The sequence below is a fragment of the Panthera onca genome, chromosome A2 (genome assembly GCF_046562875.1).
Source record: "Panthera onca isolate mPanOnc1 chromosome A2, mPanOnc1 haplotype 2, whole genome shotgun sequence".
Lineage (NCBI taxonomy): Eukaryota > Metazoa > Chordata > Mammalia > Carnivora > Felidae > Panthera > Panthera onca.
In genome coordinates, this window is record NC_138340.1 from 32113599 (window position 1) to 32128174 (window position 14576).

At 42.7% G+C, this 14576-nt stretch overlaps 1 protein-coding gene across 5 annotated transcripts in view; it reads right to left on the bottom strand.

Moving 5' to 3' along the window:
* Window positions 1-14576, bottom strand: part of ADAMTS9 (ADAM metallopeptidase with thrombospondin type 1 motif 9) — a 172549-nt gene that overhangs the window by 73188 nt on the left and 84785 nt on the right. For all 5 annotated transcript variants that reach the window (XR_009609757.3, XM_060631519.3, XM_060631521.3 and 2 more), the window contains 3 exons: window positions 13606-13875; window positions 7939-8100; window positions 5655-5831 (listed from right to left, as the gene is read on the bottom strand). Coding sequence is in view for 4 of the 5 variants with exons in the window: in XM_060631519.3 (XP_060487502.3) it covers window positions 5655-5831; window positions 7939-8100; window positions 13606-13875 (609 nt within the window). In the remaining variant the exon portion in view is untranslated. The remainder of the gene's footprint in view (window positions 1-5654; window positions 5832-7938; window positions 8101-13605; window positions 13876-14576) is intronic.

Consider the following 14576-nt stretch of genomic DNA (forward strand, 5'->3'; position numbering starts at 1 on the left):
GATGGTTGTAACGAGGCTGCCAGGAAAAAAAAGTGTCAGTTCTTTAATTACACGTATAATTGGTTTGATTCGTTTAACAACACATTTTTCTTTCTCCGCTAGAATAGCTCCGACTTGTTCACTGCTGTATCCTTAGCACCTAGAACAGTGCCTGGCTCACAGCAGGCACATAAAAAAGTATTCGCTGAAAAATAAATGGTGACCCGCCTCCCCCTCCCCTTTTGAAAGGAATGACCTAGAACTGTTTACTCCCTCTTCGTAAAATCAATCTACCTCAACTGCCTTTACTAATCAGGATTCCCTCCTAAACAATTAGACATGGACTCAATCTCTCGCTCCCACTGTACATTCCAAAGTTTTCATTCCTTTCTGTTCCAGAAGGACAACTCGCTGACGTGAGTCAGTAAAAGGACCTACACTCCTCCTCATGGTCTAATAACTCTCCTACCCCTGTCTCCCCCATCTTCGGACTTTTTAAAACTGTAAAAATAGAAATCTGTCAAGCTATCAGGACATATCAGCTGTCAACAATGGGGGGAGAAAAAGCTAGTTAAGTTTTATCTCCAACGAGCTAGATGCAGGCCAGTGTTTTGCTTGTTTTGAACACATCTGAGATGAGTGGGTTATTGAGGCTTAATCTACACTGAATTCGGGTATTTTGTAATTTCATATGTTACAATGTTTTGTTTAAAAAAGCCTTATTTTTCACTACTTCGTATGGATAGAGCCAAATAATGTGTTTCTTAATTTTTTTAAAGGCACCAGCAGTGTATTTAAGATGTGTCCTCATTAGTGAAAAATCTTTTTCTTTATAAAAAATGCATATGCATTTAATGTGACATTCCTGATGACCAAAATCTTTATACTGTCCTCCTAATCTGGCTAATGTGATAACTTTAAAATGAAAGAGAGATGTTCTGCCATTCCTGAAACATAACCAGCTGAAGTGTTTACAAGTGCTGGTTATGGGAATTTACCAATAATCGGAATAAATGTGGATTATTCTGTTGCTGGAGTCAAATGGATGATGTTGCTATTAGCTAAATAACGTGGAGGTTGATGGAGTCTGACTTTTAGGCATCTCTTTTATTGAATATAAGTGGGAGTTTAAAAAACTCATATTCTGAATACGGGCTATTTCTGTCGGACTAGGCAGGATTAGTATAGTCAGTATACTGTTAGTGAAGTCTTAACACTATAGTAGGTGATCAGGTACTCAAATGGATTCATAAAAACACCACCTTCCTGGGGTAACATGGGGGATAAATATGATGTATATTTGCTTAACTTGGCTTGGTACACAGAAAATACTCAGGAAAAGTTAGCTATCATCATCTGCTTTGGAGAAGTTACCTTATTTGGCACCTTACAGAAACCCCAAACTCACATACATCTGATTTTGGTCCTTTTAACTCTCAGTTACCATACTAAATTACACGTAAAAAGGAGACTCAGGGTATGTGGAACCAATAGGTATCAGGGATCATCTTTATGATGCATAATTTTTTGAAAACCGCAGGCTCTCTTAAAACTTCCAAGATTATTTTGATCATATTTTCTTTATTTAATAAGAAAGAAATTCCTTCTGAAATGTATTGCAGGTGAACCAATAACAAAATTGACAAATGCTCAAGTCTTTTATAGTTATCTGAACACAAAGAATAAAGTGTGATCAAATTTATGCACATTAGGTTAGTGTTTTCCTGTACCTAGCTCTTTTTACATGTTCAGGACCATTTCTTTTAATCGCTTGTTTTGTCTTCTGGCTATATTTTATCATTATCTACAAATTCAATAAATGGAACATTCATATTTCATAGCTGAGACTCAATGAATCAGGACAACAGTATTAGAAAAGAAAAAAAACCAAAATATTAAGCCTCATATATTTTTGTTTATATCACTAGGCATCATTTCCAATTCAGAATTCTTTTTTAAGTATCCTTTTAAAATACACATTTTAAACTATCCAATTACATAGAGTTTACCAGTTGGCCGCTCAGATTGGGGAGAGGGATGGGACACTGGGGAGAGGGATGGGACACGTTGGAAGGGATTTACAAAATTCGAATGTATCTTTTTAAAACCCAAAGAAACATACACATTTCTAATTCACATAGCCTATTTGCCTTTACAATCTGCTGATAAACACTGATTTTTAAACATTGTATATAAAATTAAATAACATGGAAAAAATAAATATGCTTTATTATATAAACACATAGAAATCTGTACTGCTCAAAATATTCAGACAATACTAGGCTTGGCTGCATAAAACCGTATTCAGAAAGTTTGGTAGTGATATTTACAATCTTTATTTTTGCTAGAGATAGATGCAGCGAGGTGATAAAATACTGATGTCAGACATTTTCTCTTCCTACCTAAGGAAGCTGCAAACTTTAATATGAAAATGAGGTAGACACAAATTCGTAAGTTGGCCAGGCAGAAACAAAAGCACAGTTCCTTCATGAGCTCATAAATTCTCATTATTCGGGTCGACAAGCGTTGTTCCAGAGCACCTAAAGCAAGGCTCAGAGAACACTTTTAGGTTTGTCACGAAAAAACCCAAACAAGCAGTTTCTCCTAAGGAGAAGCACAGGGTCCAAGATGATGAGCAAGCAGATACACGGGGCAACGCAGAAAGGAATGCGACAAGACCAGCTGGGAGAGCTGACATCACCTGCAACCTTTGTTACTTGAATTCTCTCCATGGATCTGCTGACTGGAGAATGCTGCAGATTTTTAAACTACCTTCTGCTGTGGTTTGACAGTATAGAGCTCTCTTTCTAATTTATCTGCTAGCCATGGGACGTGTGCGTTCAACCCCTCAGCCCGCTCCCACAAGCGGCAGGAACAGACTGGAAGGCATTAATTATCAGGGTGCGAACCTGATTTAGAAATCAGAACGTTACCAAGTAAGAGTGGAAGGGCACATTTAAAAGAGGACAGAAAAGGCTGAGTTTTTGGAGGATGTTTTTCAAAATCATGATTCCGAATCTGCAATGACAGGAGCCAGAACTAAGGGTCTAAGACAGGTACTTAAGCCTACGTTCACCGAAGCTTCATTTTAAGAGACACTGGCAGGCCATGCTAACATGATGTGGCTTTTCTCTCCTAAATATTGTTCCTTAGTAACAACTGTTGAATGAGGCTATCTCCATTTTGACCTTGGAAAAGGCCTACTCCACACGGCCGCAGCTGATTCTGGACACTATCGCCAGTGTGTGAAAATCTGGGGAGAGAAAGCAATCCTACTGAAGGACTAATTGCTACTCTTGGTCTCTAATAAATGGAGTGTGCTTTCTCTTGAAAGCAACATGTTAGCACCTCAAATATACTTTTTGCTGTTGTTAATTTCACTGTCAGTTACAATGATGAAGCACCATGGGAGTGGTTTTATGGCTATTAACACGATTCTCTGAGGTATGCTTAAATTTAGAATTGCTCAGAAATTGTACCAAAGCATCCATGAAAATCGACATGAAAGTGAAATCACAGTCCTACAGTAAGAATCTGAAAGACTGCCCTCACACACATATATTTAAGTAATATATTACAAATGTTATCTATTTAAATAGAATGCTTTTGATTTCACTTTTTTTTTTTTTTAAATCACAGCTAGAAGCCTTATGCAACTGGCCTTGCTCCTAGATTGTAGAGGCATTTAAATATATGCTTGAACAACGATCACTTTATAAAGGAAGCACTAAAATCATAGAGGCAGCAAGAATATTTTAAAAACCCATGTATTCTTTTCTGTGAATGACACAGCACTAGAAATCTCTCTTCTTTCTTTTTCTCTCTGTGTTTCAGAAAATCGTGTGCAGGCCTAAGAAGAGTAACTACAATAAAAATCTTAAAATTTTCAGCTAAAGTAGCAAATCATAGTTTAAAATTTAAGCACTGAACTCTTAAAATATCTGTGGGGGAGGGTGGTGGTCTTGTGTAAAAAAAATTTGAGGTGTATTTAGAAAGCATTCAAGGAGAACAGCAGTGGAAACCAATATAACATATATTATATATTGTATATAATGTGTATCCATACACATATACTATGTATACAGTATATAATATATTATCATATTACTATACATTATATATATTATATATTAAATATCTCCTGACCTCTGAAGGTCAGGAGATTTTTTTTTTTTTGGTCAAAATTAAAGAAAAAGAACTTTTTTGGAGGGCTAGAGGTTTTGAGACACAACTCTGGGGTGGTGTTGCTGTTGGCTGAGCGAACAAGGTAAAAATATAATGGGCTCGAGAGGGGAAATTTCATGAAAAATAATACGTCAAAGGTGAGTTAGGGAAGTTGGGAGTGCCAGAGGATGTTCCTGACATTCTATAGCCATTTCTGATCTTTTTCAAAATGTTCATTTTGGGAGGGTGCCAGTATTGCAGACAAAATGCTTCGGGTGAAGATACATCTGACTCAGAGTGGCATTTCTTAAGCTCTTGAAGGAAAGCCTTGCAGCCCAGCTAAATAGTACCAGTAGAGATGATACTCTAAAGTTTTCTGGCTTTCTACTTCATACTAAGTACAGTGCTTATGTGGCTAGGTTCTACCTGCAGACATGATCTCAGACCCTGAAACCCCTGATTCTAAGAGGCATCGACAGGTATTAGACATTTCACTTCTGTTAATCTGTTCTTCATCTGGTTTCAGGAATGGTTAAGACTTTCCCTCAGAACCCTATGCAGCCAAAAAGGCTTCTGGATATGACTTCATATAATACTAAATTCCGATTCAGTGCAATCAATGTATTTACAGAAACGTTTACTCTATTTACATGAAACAGCCCTAACGGCTCCAAAGATTATGACACAACTCAACCAAAGAATTGTTTTGACGTAGCCAGCCGACCTTCTGTTTGCCAAGAGCCGCCCCAGAAGTTTGCATAGTTTTTACAGTGGAAAACCTGTCTCACAATGTCAGCGAGCCCATAGCAAGGGAAGCCTCGGACTGATGCAAAAAAGCGCCTCAAACGGGCTTTGTGTCTTGGGGAGAGGGAGGGAACATTTCAGATGCCTTGAAAGGCACCAAGTCATGGAGTCCACTGTCGCTGGTCTTTTGCGTTGTCAGAATGATATCAGTCTTTTTTTTGTGGGCACAGGCTTTATGGTGATTGCGTCGAGAGTCGTACCCGAGTCATACAGAGGCAAATTACAGTCATTGAAGAAAAAAAAAATTGGTTTGGCCTCAATACGCAGGTATCTTCCCCACAAAGTCAAAACTCTCGTAGCTTAGGAAAGGAAAGAATGTCTGCTATTGAGTTGTCTGTTTAAATCACTTTGGAGCTTAATAACTACGTGAACGTATTTCATTTCTTAAAAAAAAAATCTATCTATCTATCTATCTATCTATCTATCTATCCAGTCTTGCTTTTCTCAAAAAGGAAGCTACTTCTTGACATTGGCCCCAGGCCAATATGAGGTACATGTATTCTGTAAAGTCACTTCGGCAATACCACAAAAAAATTAATTCTCCTGTTTGTCAGTATGAGGACAATCACAGACCATAGCACAGTCCCGGGGGTGCCCTTGTGAGCAAGACCACTGGCTGTCGCAGAGGAGTGCGACCCAGAACACCTTGGAATCAGGCATGTTAGTCAAATAGTTTGGTTAACGAACATTAAGAGTTAGGGCCGTACCGAACTCCAAGGGCCGTGATTCCAGGCAGCGTCTTGCGGACAAGCGTGTGTGTTACACTGCTCGCGATCTGGAGGCTTATCAAGGATTTCACAGCTCAGATCTGGAAACCGCTCACCGCTGGGCCGCTGGCAGACCACCAGTCTCGTGCGCAAGCCCCCACCGCATAGCTTCGTGCACTGCAAGAGGGGAAAACGATGCTGTGGTCACTCGGTCTGAACAGCCAGCGACAAATTTTCCTTTCTTTCCCTTAAGAACAATTTCTTAACCAAATTCCATCACGGCACTGGGCAAGGTAAGTCTCTAGGCAGGACCAAGCTGAGTTACGAAAATTAGTATATACGATACACTGGAGTTCCCTGACTTAACGGTAGGCATCGTCTCTTGAGTGCTTCCCTTCCCCTGTACTAAGCGCTGGTGTGGGCATTGTCTCATCAGGAGGAGACTATAATTATCTGCCCCATTTTACAAACGGGACAACGGAGCTTAAAAGAGGTTAATTAACTTGATCAGAGCCAATTCGACAGTAAGTGACTAGGATAAGATTACAGTCTTTTCTTTGAGGTCTACAGAGGCAAAAATCAAACCAATAAAAATCCCGAAACCACCCACTACCAAATAAAGGAAATAATGACTGAGCCAGTTTTATTTTCTGGCAGCTTGTAAGAAGCTGCTACCAACTTGTGGCTATTAAGTGACTCCAACCTCCCCAGACCTTTATGACGTTAAGATATTTTACGCTATCTCCGCATCTCAGGATAATGATGATTTTCCCCAGGATGAATAAACAATGTGGTGGGGGAGACCCGAACTTCTGAGGCAGGAACGAGCTGTGTTTCTTGGACGGCACTGCTGTGCTCACATCCAGGAACACTGACATCTGGCTTTCCTGCTGTGTCGAGGCCAGATCTCCCACAGAATTTGGAATGATCTGGTCTGCGCTGACAGCAAGCATCCCAGTGAATGCGTGTACTCTCCTGGCTTTGGTCCAATTACAGAAGCTTAATCACAAGCCCCACAGGACAGAACTCTGTGAGGAGTTTTGGGAAACCCACAACGCATGAGTCTCAAAGCCTGACTCCCCCTTCCTGCCTTTCGGCAAAGCCCTCCAGAATGGCGCACCGTCAACGAAAGTTAACAGAACGCTCCATTATAACTGCCTATTACTACTGGGTTATGTGAAACCGGGGACACGTGATTTGGGTTCGCCAGGAGCATGGACTAACACGCCCATCCCTCTCACTTGTCTTTCTCCCCCTCTTGGCACTGGGGTCTGCAAGACGTTGACCTCCACGTTTTATTTTATAAAGTTGACAGTCAAGACAGAGCAATTCCACAAGCTTTAAGCATGCGCTCTCTCTGAGGATTCAAGAGTAGAGGGATGCATTCTTGGTCAATCAAACACGAAACAATAAGCATGTAAGCCCTCCACAAAAGAGTGGCTCAAAACCCTATCTGATACTGGTGGTCATCCTAATGATAAAGGGTAGTCGTAGTGAGGATAATGATGATGATTGCAATAGCAGCGAACTTTGGAGACTATATATGCTAGGTATTGGTCGTGCGCTATCTCATGCAATAGGTCGTGAGTTGGTGCCATGATTATTCCCGCTTACAGACAAGGCTACAGACATTTGGTAAAGTTACATAATTTTCCCAGGCGACAAAGCTTGGAAGAGTCAGCACCGGGAACGGAACCCAGTTTTGTCTGCTCCAGATACTCTATTGCCCCTCATTGGTCATTACTCTTAAAAGGTAACAGCTGAAGAGTTTTCTTACTTGAGGTCGTAGAGCTAATTATTCCCGTCCACCATTAGAACGCATCACCTCCGGTAGGAATAACAGCACCTATTCATTCTGGTTTCGTCAAGGATTTGGAACACCAGAATGATTATGCCATGGGAACAAGCGTAAATTATAAACAGCCCCAAACTATGAAAGGGATGGCAACGTCTTCGTGGACCTATTTAACACATATGTCCAATTACCTTCAAAGTGTCCAATTTTTAATCAGCAGAGGTTAACAAACAATCTAGCCTAGCATTTATCTGTATGCTTTCCTAATTTTCCTCTCCTATGTGTTTAAGCTGTTTCTCATGGGTCATGACTGTACTTTTAAGATGGTCTGGAATTAAGACAGGTCTCGTGGTTAATCCCCAATCAAGAAGCTCTCACCAGAATTCATTCTTCTCCCTTAACATAGATTGCGAACAACAGCACAGTTTGGTCGGCAAAATTACTCTGTGTTCTTTCCAAAGGAGATGCAAAAGGATGGCTCACTCTCACCTCTCCCCAGTTGCCATAAGCCCATTGAGGACAAGGGCCAGATTCACAGGCTCTTTGCTCATCGGGTTTTATCCTCTCCACGCAGTCATTTGCAGTGTATCCATTTTCGTCCTGACATACCACGACACGTCGCTGGGACCCACCAGCACAGGTACTGGAACACTGAACACATCAGACATCAGTCAACAGGTTAATCCCTACCTCGATCGACATCTCAGCGACCCGAAAAGCAGCTGGTTGGAAAGTCAGAGACAAATGTGACAGAATCCGTTCTCAAGTTTCCCACCGTGGTCAAAAAGCAGTTATGAGAACTTCCACTCTGTGGGGTTGTTTACTGGGCATGCCTTATAAAAACCTGGAGGGCAGAAAAAGGGCCTCTCCCTTGCACACTTTCGGCACTCACGAAGTGTTCAAAAGATGCCCCATGCGTGATAATGTCTTCCAAAGCAATTCCATTTACTGTCTTCTTTTAACCTCTCTGCAGCTCTGAGAAGTACAGAGGTGTTAACAGATACCATAGCCTATTGAGAAACTCTTTTCTTTTCAAAATCCAAATGCTCATTTAGAACCAACATTTGACTTCAACACAGAGGTCAAAGTACATGCTTAACGAGACACCACTGTTGAAAGTCAAGTTCCGTATTAATTCATTCGGTTACCCAAAGCGTAGCGGAACGTCACTAAGACATCATTTCCTTGCAGGGAATGTTCCCGTCTCTCTCTTCAGAATAGCCTTGACTTTAGTGGCTGATGGCAGCAAGATTTGCTTTTTAATTTATTTTTTACTTCCCCAAGGACCTTAATTGGATTCCACATTGACAAGCCTCTCTTCAGGGGCACTTTCTAATGCTCCCTCTCTTGGTTGTCACAGAATTATGTTTGCAGTGCAGCTAATTTCCCACACAAGCTTCTCATAGTTCTCTTATTTATCTACATCTTGAGTGGTTTTGTTCTTTCCATAATGTCCTTATCTTTTGAAAACCAATGTGTTTGCTAGTATCCTTCACTGTGACCCCTAAGTTGTAAAATCAGTTTGCCTATAAAATAACAACTTGTCCTCAAAGCAACACAATTCCCATGAATTATTAAGCTTCCAACTGCACTGGACAACTTTTTTTTGTTAGTGCTGGGTTCTTTTAAAAAAATTTTTTTAATTTTTATTTATTTTTGAGAGAGAGAGAGAGAGAGCAAGCAGGGTAAGGGCAGAGAGAAACAGAAACACAGAATCCAAAGTAGGTTCTAGGCTCCGAGCTGGAGGCAAAGAGAGGCTTGGACTCACAAATGGTGAGATCCTGGTCTGAGCCGAAGTCAGATGCTTCACCAACTGAGCTATCCCAGTGCCCCATTTGTTCTGGGTTCTGATGGCTGACCTGTGCTTTCTGTCGAATCCTAGCTCAAACCAGGGTTATTTCAAAATACGTGCAAACAATGCATCTTGCTGGTCAGATTGTTCCAAATAAAGCTCTGAATTTTTTGGCTTATTGTTGGACCGAATTTCAATTTCTCTGCCCATCTCAGACAAATTACGGGTGACTTTAAAATACATCGGGTATAATTTTAAAATGTGGAGCCAGAAAACAGATTTATGACTTCTGCCTGAGAAAAAAATTAGGGAATTTTTGGGGTGCCTGGGTGGCTCAGTCGGTTGAGCCTCCAACTTCGGCTCAGGTCATGATCTCACAAGTTTGTGAGTTCGAGCCCGGCGTCGGGCTCTGTGCTGACAGCTCAGAGCCTGGAGCCTGCTTCGGATTCTGTGTCTCCCTCTCTCTCTGACACTACCCCGTTCATGCTCTGTCTGTCTCTGTCTCAAAAATAAATAAACGTTGGGGCGCCTGGGTGGCGCAGTCGGTTAAGCGTCCGACTTCAGCCAGGTCACGATCTCGCGGTCTGTGAGTTCGAGCCCCGCGTCAGGCTCTGGGCTGATGGCTCGGAGCCTGGAGCCTGTTTCAGATTCTGTGTCTCCCTCTCTCTCTGCCCCTCCCCCGTTCATGCTCTGTCTCTCTCTGTCCCAAAAATAAATAAAAAACGTTGAAAAAAAAATTTAAAAAAAATATATAAAAAAAAAAATAAAATAAATAAACGTTAAAAAAAAAATTTAGGCAATTTTTGATTTACAAAAATGCCATTTCTATTCTCGGAGGATTCTGGTATAATGACTCTAAACTTGAAAATACTTGTTTTCTATGTCTAATGTTTTTAATGTTTATTTTATTTATTGTGAGAGAGAGCAAGCGAGCAGAGGAAGGGCAGAGAGAGAGGAAGAATCCCAAGCAGGCTCTATCCTGTCAGCACAGAGCCTAACGTGGGGCTCAAACTCATGAAACTGTGAGATCATGACCTAAGCCTAAATCAAGAGTTGGAAACTCAACTGACTCAGCCACCTAGCCACCCCTGTTTTCTATTTTTAAACAGCTTAGGACGTAACAGGAAACACAAAATCATTATTTTAATTGGCTTTGTTTGGGAACCAAAATATATAATGTTAGGAAGGAACTTCCATATTGTAAGTGCATTTGTAATATATATTTTGGCCCCTGAGTTCTTCCCTTGAAAATACAATCTTGTCTCATTCTTTTGTCACCTGTGAACATTACTGCTTCAATGAAGTGTGGTAAGCTCCTTGAGAGGGTTCAGTGCCATAACTTGTGTCCCTGTTAGCTCACATAGCAGCAGTCACAGGATATTCAGCCTGGTTCAATTAACGTTACTGGAAACAACAGCTCTATAAACCACATGCTACCCTGCCTCCAATATGCTTGAATGGAGCAAGGCTGGTCACCTGACCTATGGCCAACCACTCCAGTGGCTGTCCAGTGACGAATAAGATGTTTCCTACTGAAAATCTGACCAAAGAGATGGAGACAGTGCTCAGCTGGGGCCAAGGAACTACATAGCACAGTCTTGAACCATCTGAACCCAGGGCCTGTCTGGGGCTTTATAATCCCATAGACAAGTAAAGGGCTCTACATCATTTTTCTCCAGGTTCAATATGGCCATTTAAAAAATGTTTATTTTTATTAACAGGGATTCTTAGTTCTCTTCCATGTTGCAGCATTTCACTCTGGACTTCTTTTGGTAACAATCTTCCTGTCCTTTTAAGATGACATATTTTCTTAGGTAAACATTTCTTTGAAAAAACCCTGTACCTATCATCCACACTGGCCAAAATGAGAAGGAATGGTCTCTGCAGGGGTAGGAGGTGGTGGCCATCTGTTGTTCTTACTTGCCTAGCACACTTCCCCTTATATCTGGCAGCCCAATTCTCCTTTAAGGAACCTTTCTTCCCCCAAGGGATGTCATCTTGGGGGAGAATATGTATTAAGATACTCTGCCCCTCCCTGATCATTGAGTGGGCAAGTGAAACAAGCAGGGCCAGTGAGACTTGCCTGAGAATTTAGATCCTAAGCAGGGTAGATGAGTGTTAAGAGGGATCTATTCAGACAGAAACTCCCTACAAAAATTACCCTCTAATTACTGTTCCATCTAGATAGGGGCTGGCAAGACACAGCATGAGGGCCAAATATGACCTGCTCCCTCTTTTATAAATAAAGTTTTATTGGAACATAGGCATGCCCACTCATTTAAGTATTGTCTACACCTGCTTTTGTGCTACAACGACAGAGCTGATTAGTTGTGACAAAGACTAGATGGTCCGCCTCACACAAGATATTTACTATCTGGTCCTTTGCCAAAAAGATTTGCCAACCCCTGAGGCTAGATCCCTGAAGGTGCTCTGGTCTCTGCCTCTACCGGGGCCAAACGAAAAGTTTTGTTTGTTGGTCTTGTTTTCACTTGGAAGAGTCAGTTTCTTTTGTTCACAACCAGAGACCCCTAATTGGTAAAAGGGGGCAAACCTCACACAGGGTCCAGGTTTATACAGGAATGTACTAGAAATTGAGGTATTTACTCCAGAATCCACTGAAAACATTAGATTCCCATTCTCTAGTGTTGAAGATTCTTTGCTGCCTTTCCTGCCATGGAAAGCAGGAAGAATCCCATGGTTTGTGTACTGCACCAAGCAAACATGCACCTTCTGGAAGCAGGTCAGGCTAGAGCTGCAAAAAAATCACATTGTCCATTTTCAGCCTCACTTAACTTAGGGGGGGAAAAAAAGTCCTCAAACAAAAACACGATGAGGAAAAGAAAGGCATTGCCCATTGCTGCAAAAAGGTTACCTAATCCTCCCTAATTTGGAACACTGCCCAAGGGCAGAATCATTCAATTTTAAAAGAATGCTTCATCTCCAAATGTAGTCGCAAGTAAGAATAGCTTTAAAATTTTGTTTGAAAGAGTTCTAGTGCTATCATTAGAACGCACATGAGTTTGGAAATTTTCCAATCCGAAAAATTGCGGGACACTCAGTGATTACCTCCTGTGATCACCTGTTAACTTCTCTGAACCCAAATCTCTTCTAACCCAGGCCCAGGAAGCCTGGAAGGGGTAAGCCAGCAAGGAGAATGAGATGGCGAAGGTCCTGGGCAATATGGCAGACGTTCTGCGGACATCCAATACTTGTACTGGGTGGAAATGGCTGACGGCTCATCAGTAGTCACAGGAAAGAAAAACTCACTTACTGAAACATAACCACAGTGGGAAGCACGCAGCTTCCTTCTAATGCGTTTTAGTTCAGAAATAATTAAACACAATTAGTGGTATGCGAAGGAAACTGAGAGTAAACAATTAGAACGAAGACCCCGGGGTGATTACTAGACATCTTCCGACTTCCCACACCTATGCGGGGTCCCTTGCTCTCTTACCCCTCCTGCAGTCCCATTAGACATGCCCAGTATTGCACAATATAATTACTTTGCGAAAAATATTTAGTGAAAAACCTAAAATTCAATATTTTTCAAGGTCTTCATCACGTGAAGGGCAATGATAAGAATACTGAGAAAATTCTCACTCTGGGGCAGGCAGCGCGCAAAGCACTTTATTTCCATCGTCACATGTGTTCCTTACAACCACCCAGGAGAGCTGGAATTGTTCACTTTGTTTTACAAAGGAGGAAACTGAGGCTCCTTGAGACTAGGGGGCATGCTAAATATCTCAAAATCTGAAAGTGTAGGTCGTTGGCTCACACAGAGGCACCTTCACTCGGAGCCTGTGCTGCTCGCCGTTAGATTCTGGTACTGCTCCCCTAAGCACAGAATTATCTGGACCAGTGATTCCCCTCAGTCCAGGACAATGATCTACTACTACAAATTATGCATGGACCACGCCACTTTGAGACTGCACTCGTCTAGAAAACAGCAAGAAGGAAAACCACTTTCATTAAGAGCTCCCTATCAGAAAACTTCCTCTGTCCTTTTGATTTCCTTACAGGTAAGAGCTGCCTGCCGCCTCCGCCTCCGGGATCAATCATCCTGGCCCTCACGGTACCTCCTAGGAAGCCACCTGATGCTGTTGTCCAGCTGTGATACGCACCCCCCCCCCCCCCCCCCCCCCAGTTAAGGCAACTTCTAGGTGGCCTGCAGGCACTATCGGGGGACAACTTTTCAGGGACTGTGATGAACCCGTTAGGGTTCACCCAAAACAAATGGGAATGTATAAGGCCAAGCCCTTGTGAGAAAAAAGGGCTTCAGAGGTGTTTCTAGTTTGTCTGCCCCCAAAGCTGCAAGGGCGAAGGAGAAGAAAGCAAAGTAGAGAAGGACTTCAGGGAATACTCACTGCTCCCCAGGGGCCAGTCCTCCACTGGTTTCCACCAAGCACATGGGTGCGGCTGGGGCCCGCGCTTCTGGGGGGGAAATCCTCGCTTTGGAAGGGGTGCTGAGCGAGACCGCTGTCTGGGGTCCGCTGAGGGCATGGTGAGGTGGAACAGTCCTGGTCGGTTTCTGGGATGTAGTCTGGATCGCACTCACTCCGATCAATCACGTGGTCACTGTAGTTGACACACACCACTTCCCGGGTCGCCCTGCCTTGCCCACATGTCACGGAGCACTACGTCGAACACCCAGAAAGAGAAAGGGTCGGTCATTGGCAGGCACAAACCCATCAGTGTGCGTTTTCTGTGAGTGGCTCAGCGCTCACTCGGTTGCCCAGACCCCAAACTCTGGCATCATCCGTGTCTGCTCCCTTGTCTTCCCACCCTGCAGCCATCTCACTGAGACACCCTGTCAGCTCAGTCGTCACAGATACCCCAATCCATCCATTCCCCACCGTGTCTGCTGTCACCTTCCCCTGCCAGGAGTACCGCAATGGCTTTTCAGCTGGGCTCCTGTTTACAACGTCGAACCCCTCCCTGCAGCCCTAGTCTGTGGTCCACGTATCAGCAACTATGACACCTACAAATAAAAGATCATGCCATTTCCTCCAGTGACTTCCCAACTCACTTTGAAAAATGTCCAAAGTCCGTACCTTGGCCTGGGAGGCCCTCTGTGATATGGCCACTGGCGACCTCCTCGACCCATCTCCTAGCACTTATTGCACTCCAGCCAAACTGGTCTTATGGATGTTTCTTGACCATGCCAAGAACACTCTCTACTCAGGGTCTTTGTAACTGCTGCTATCTTTCCCCGTACAACATGGATGCCCACATGGCTCACTCTCTCACTTCATTCAAGTCTTGCTCAGCGTGCTATCGGGCCTTCTCTGACCACGCTGTCTAAAAGCATACTCCATTTTTCCCTATGCTATTATGC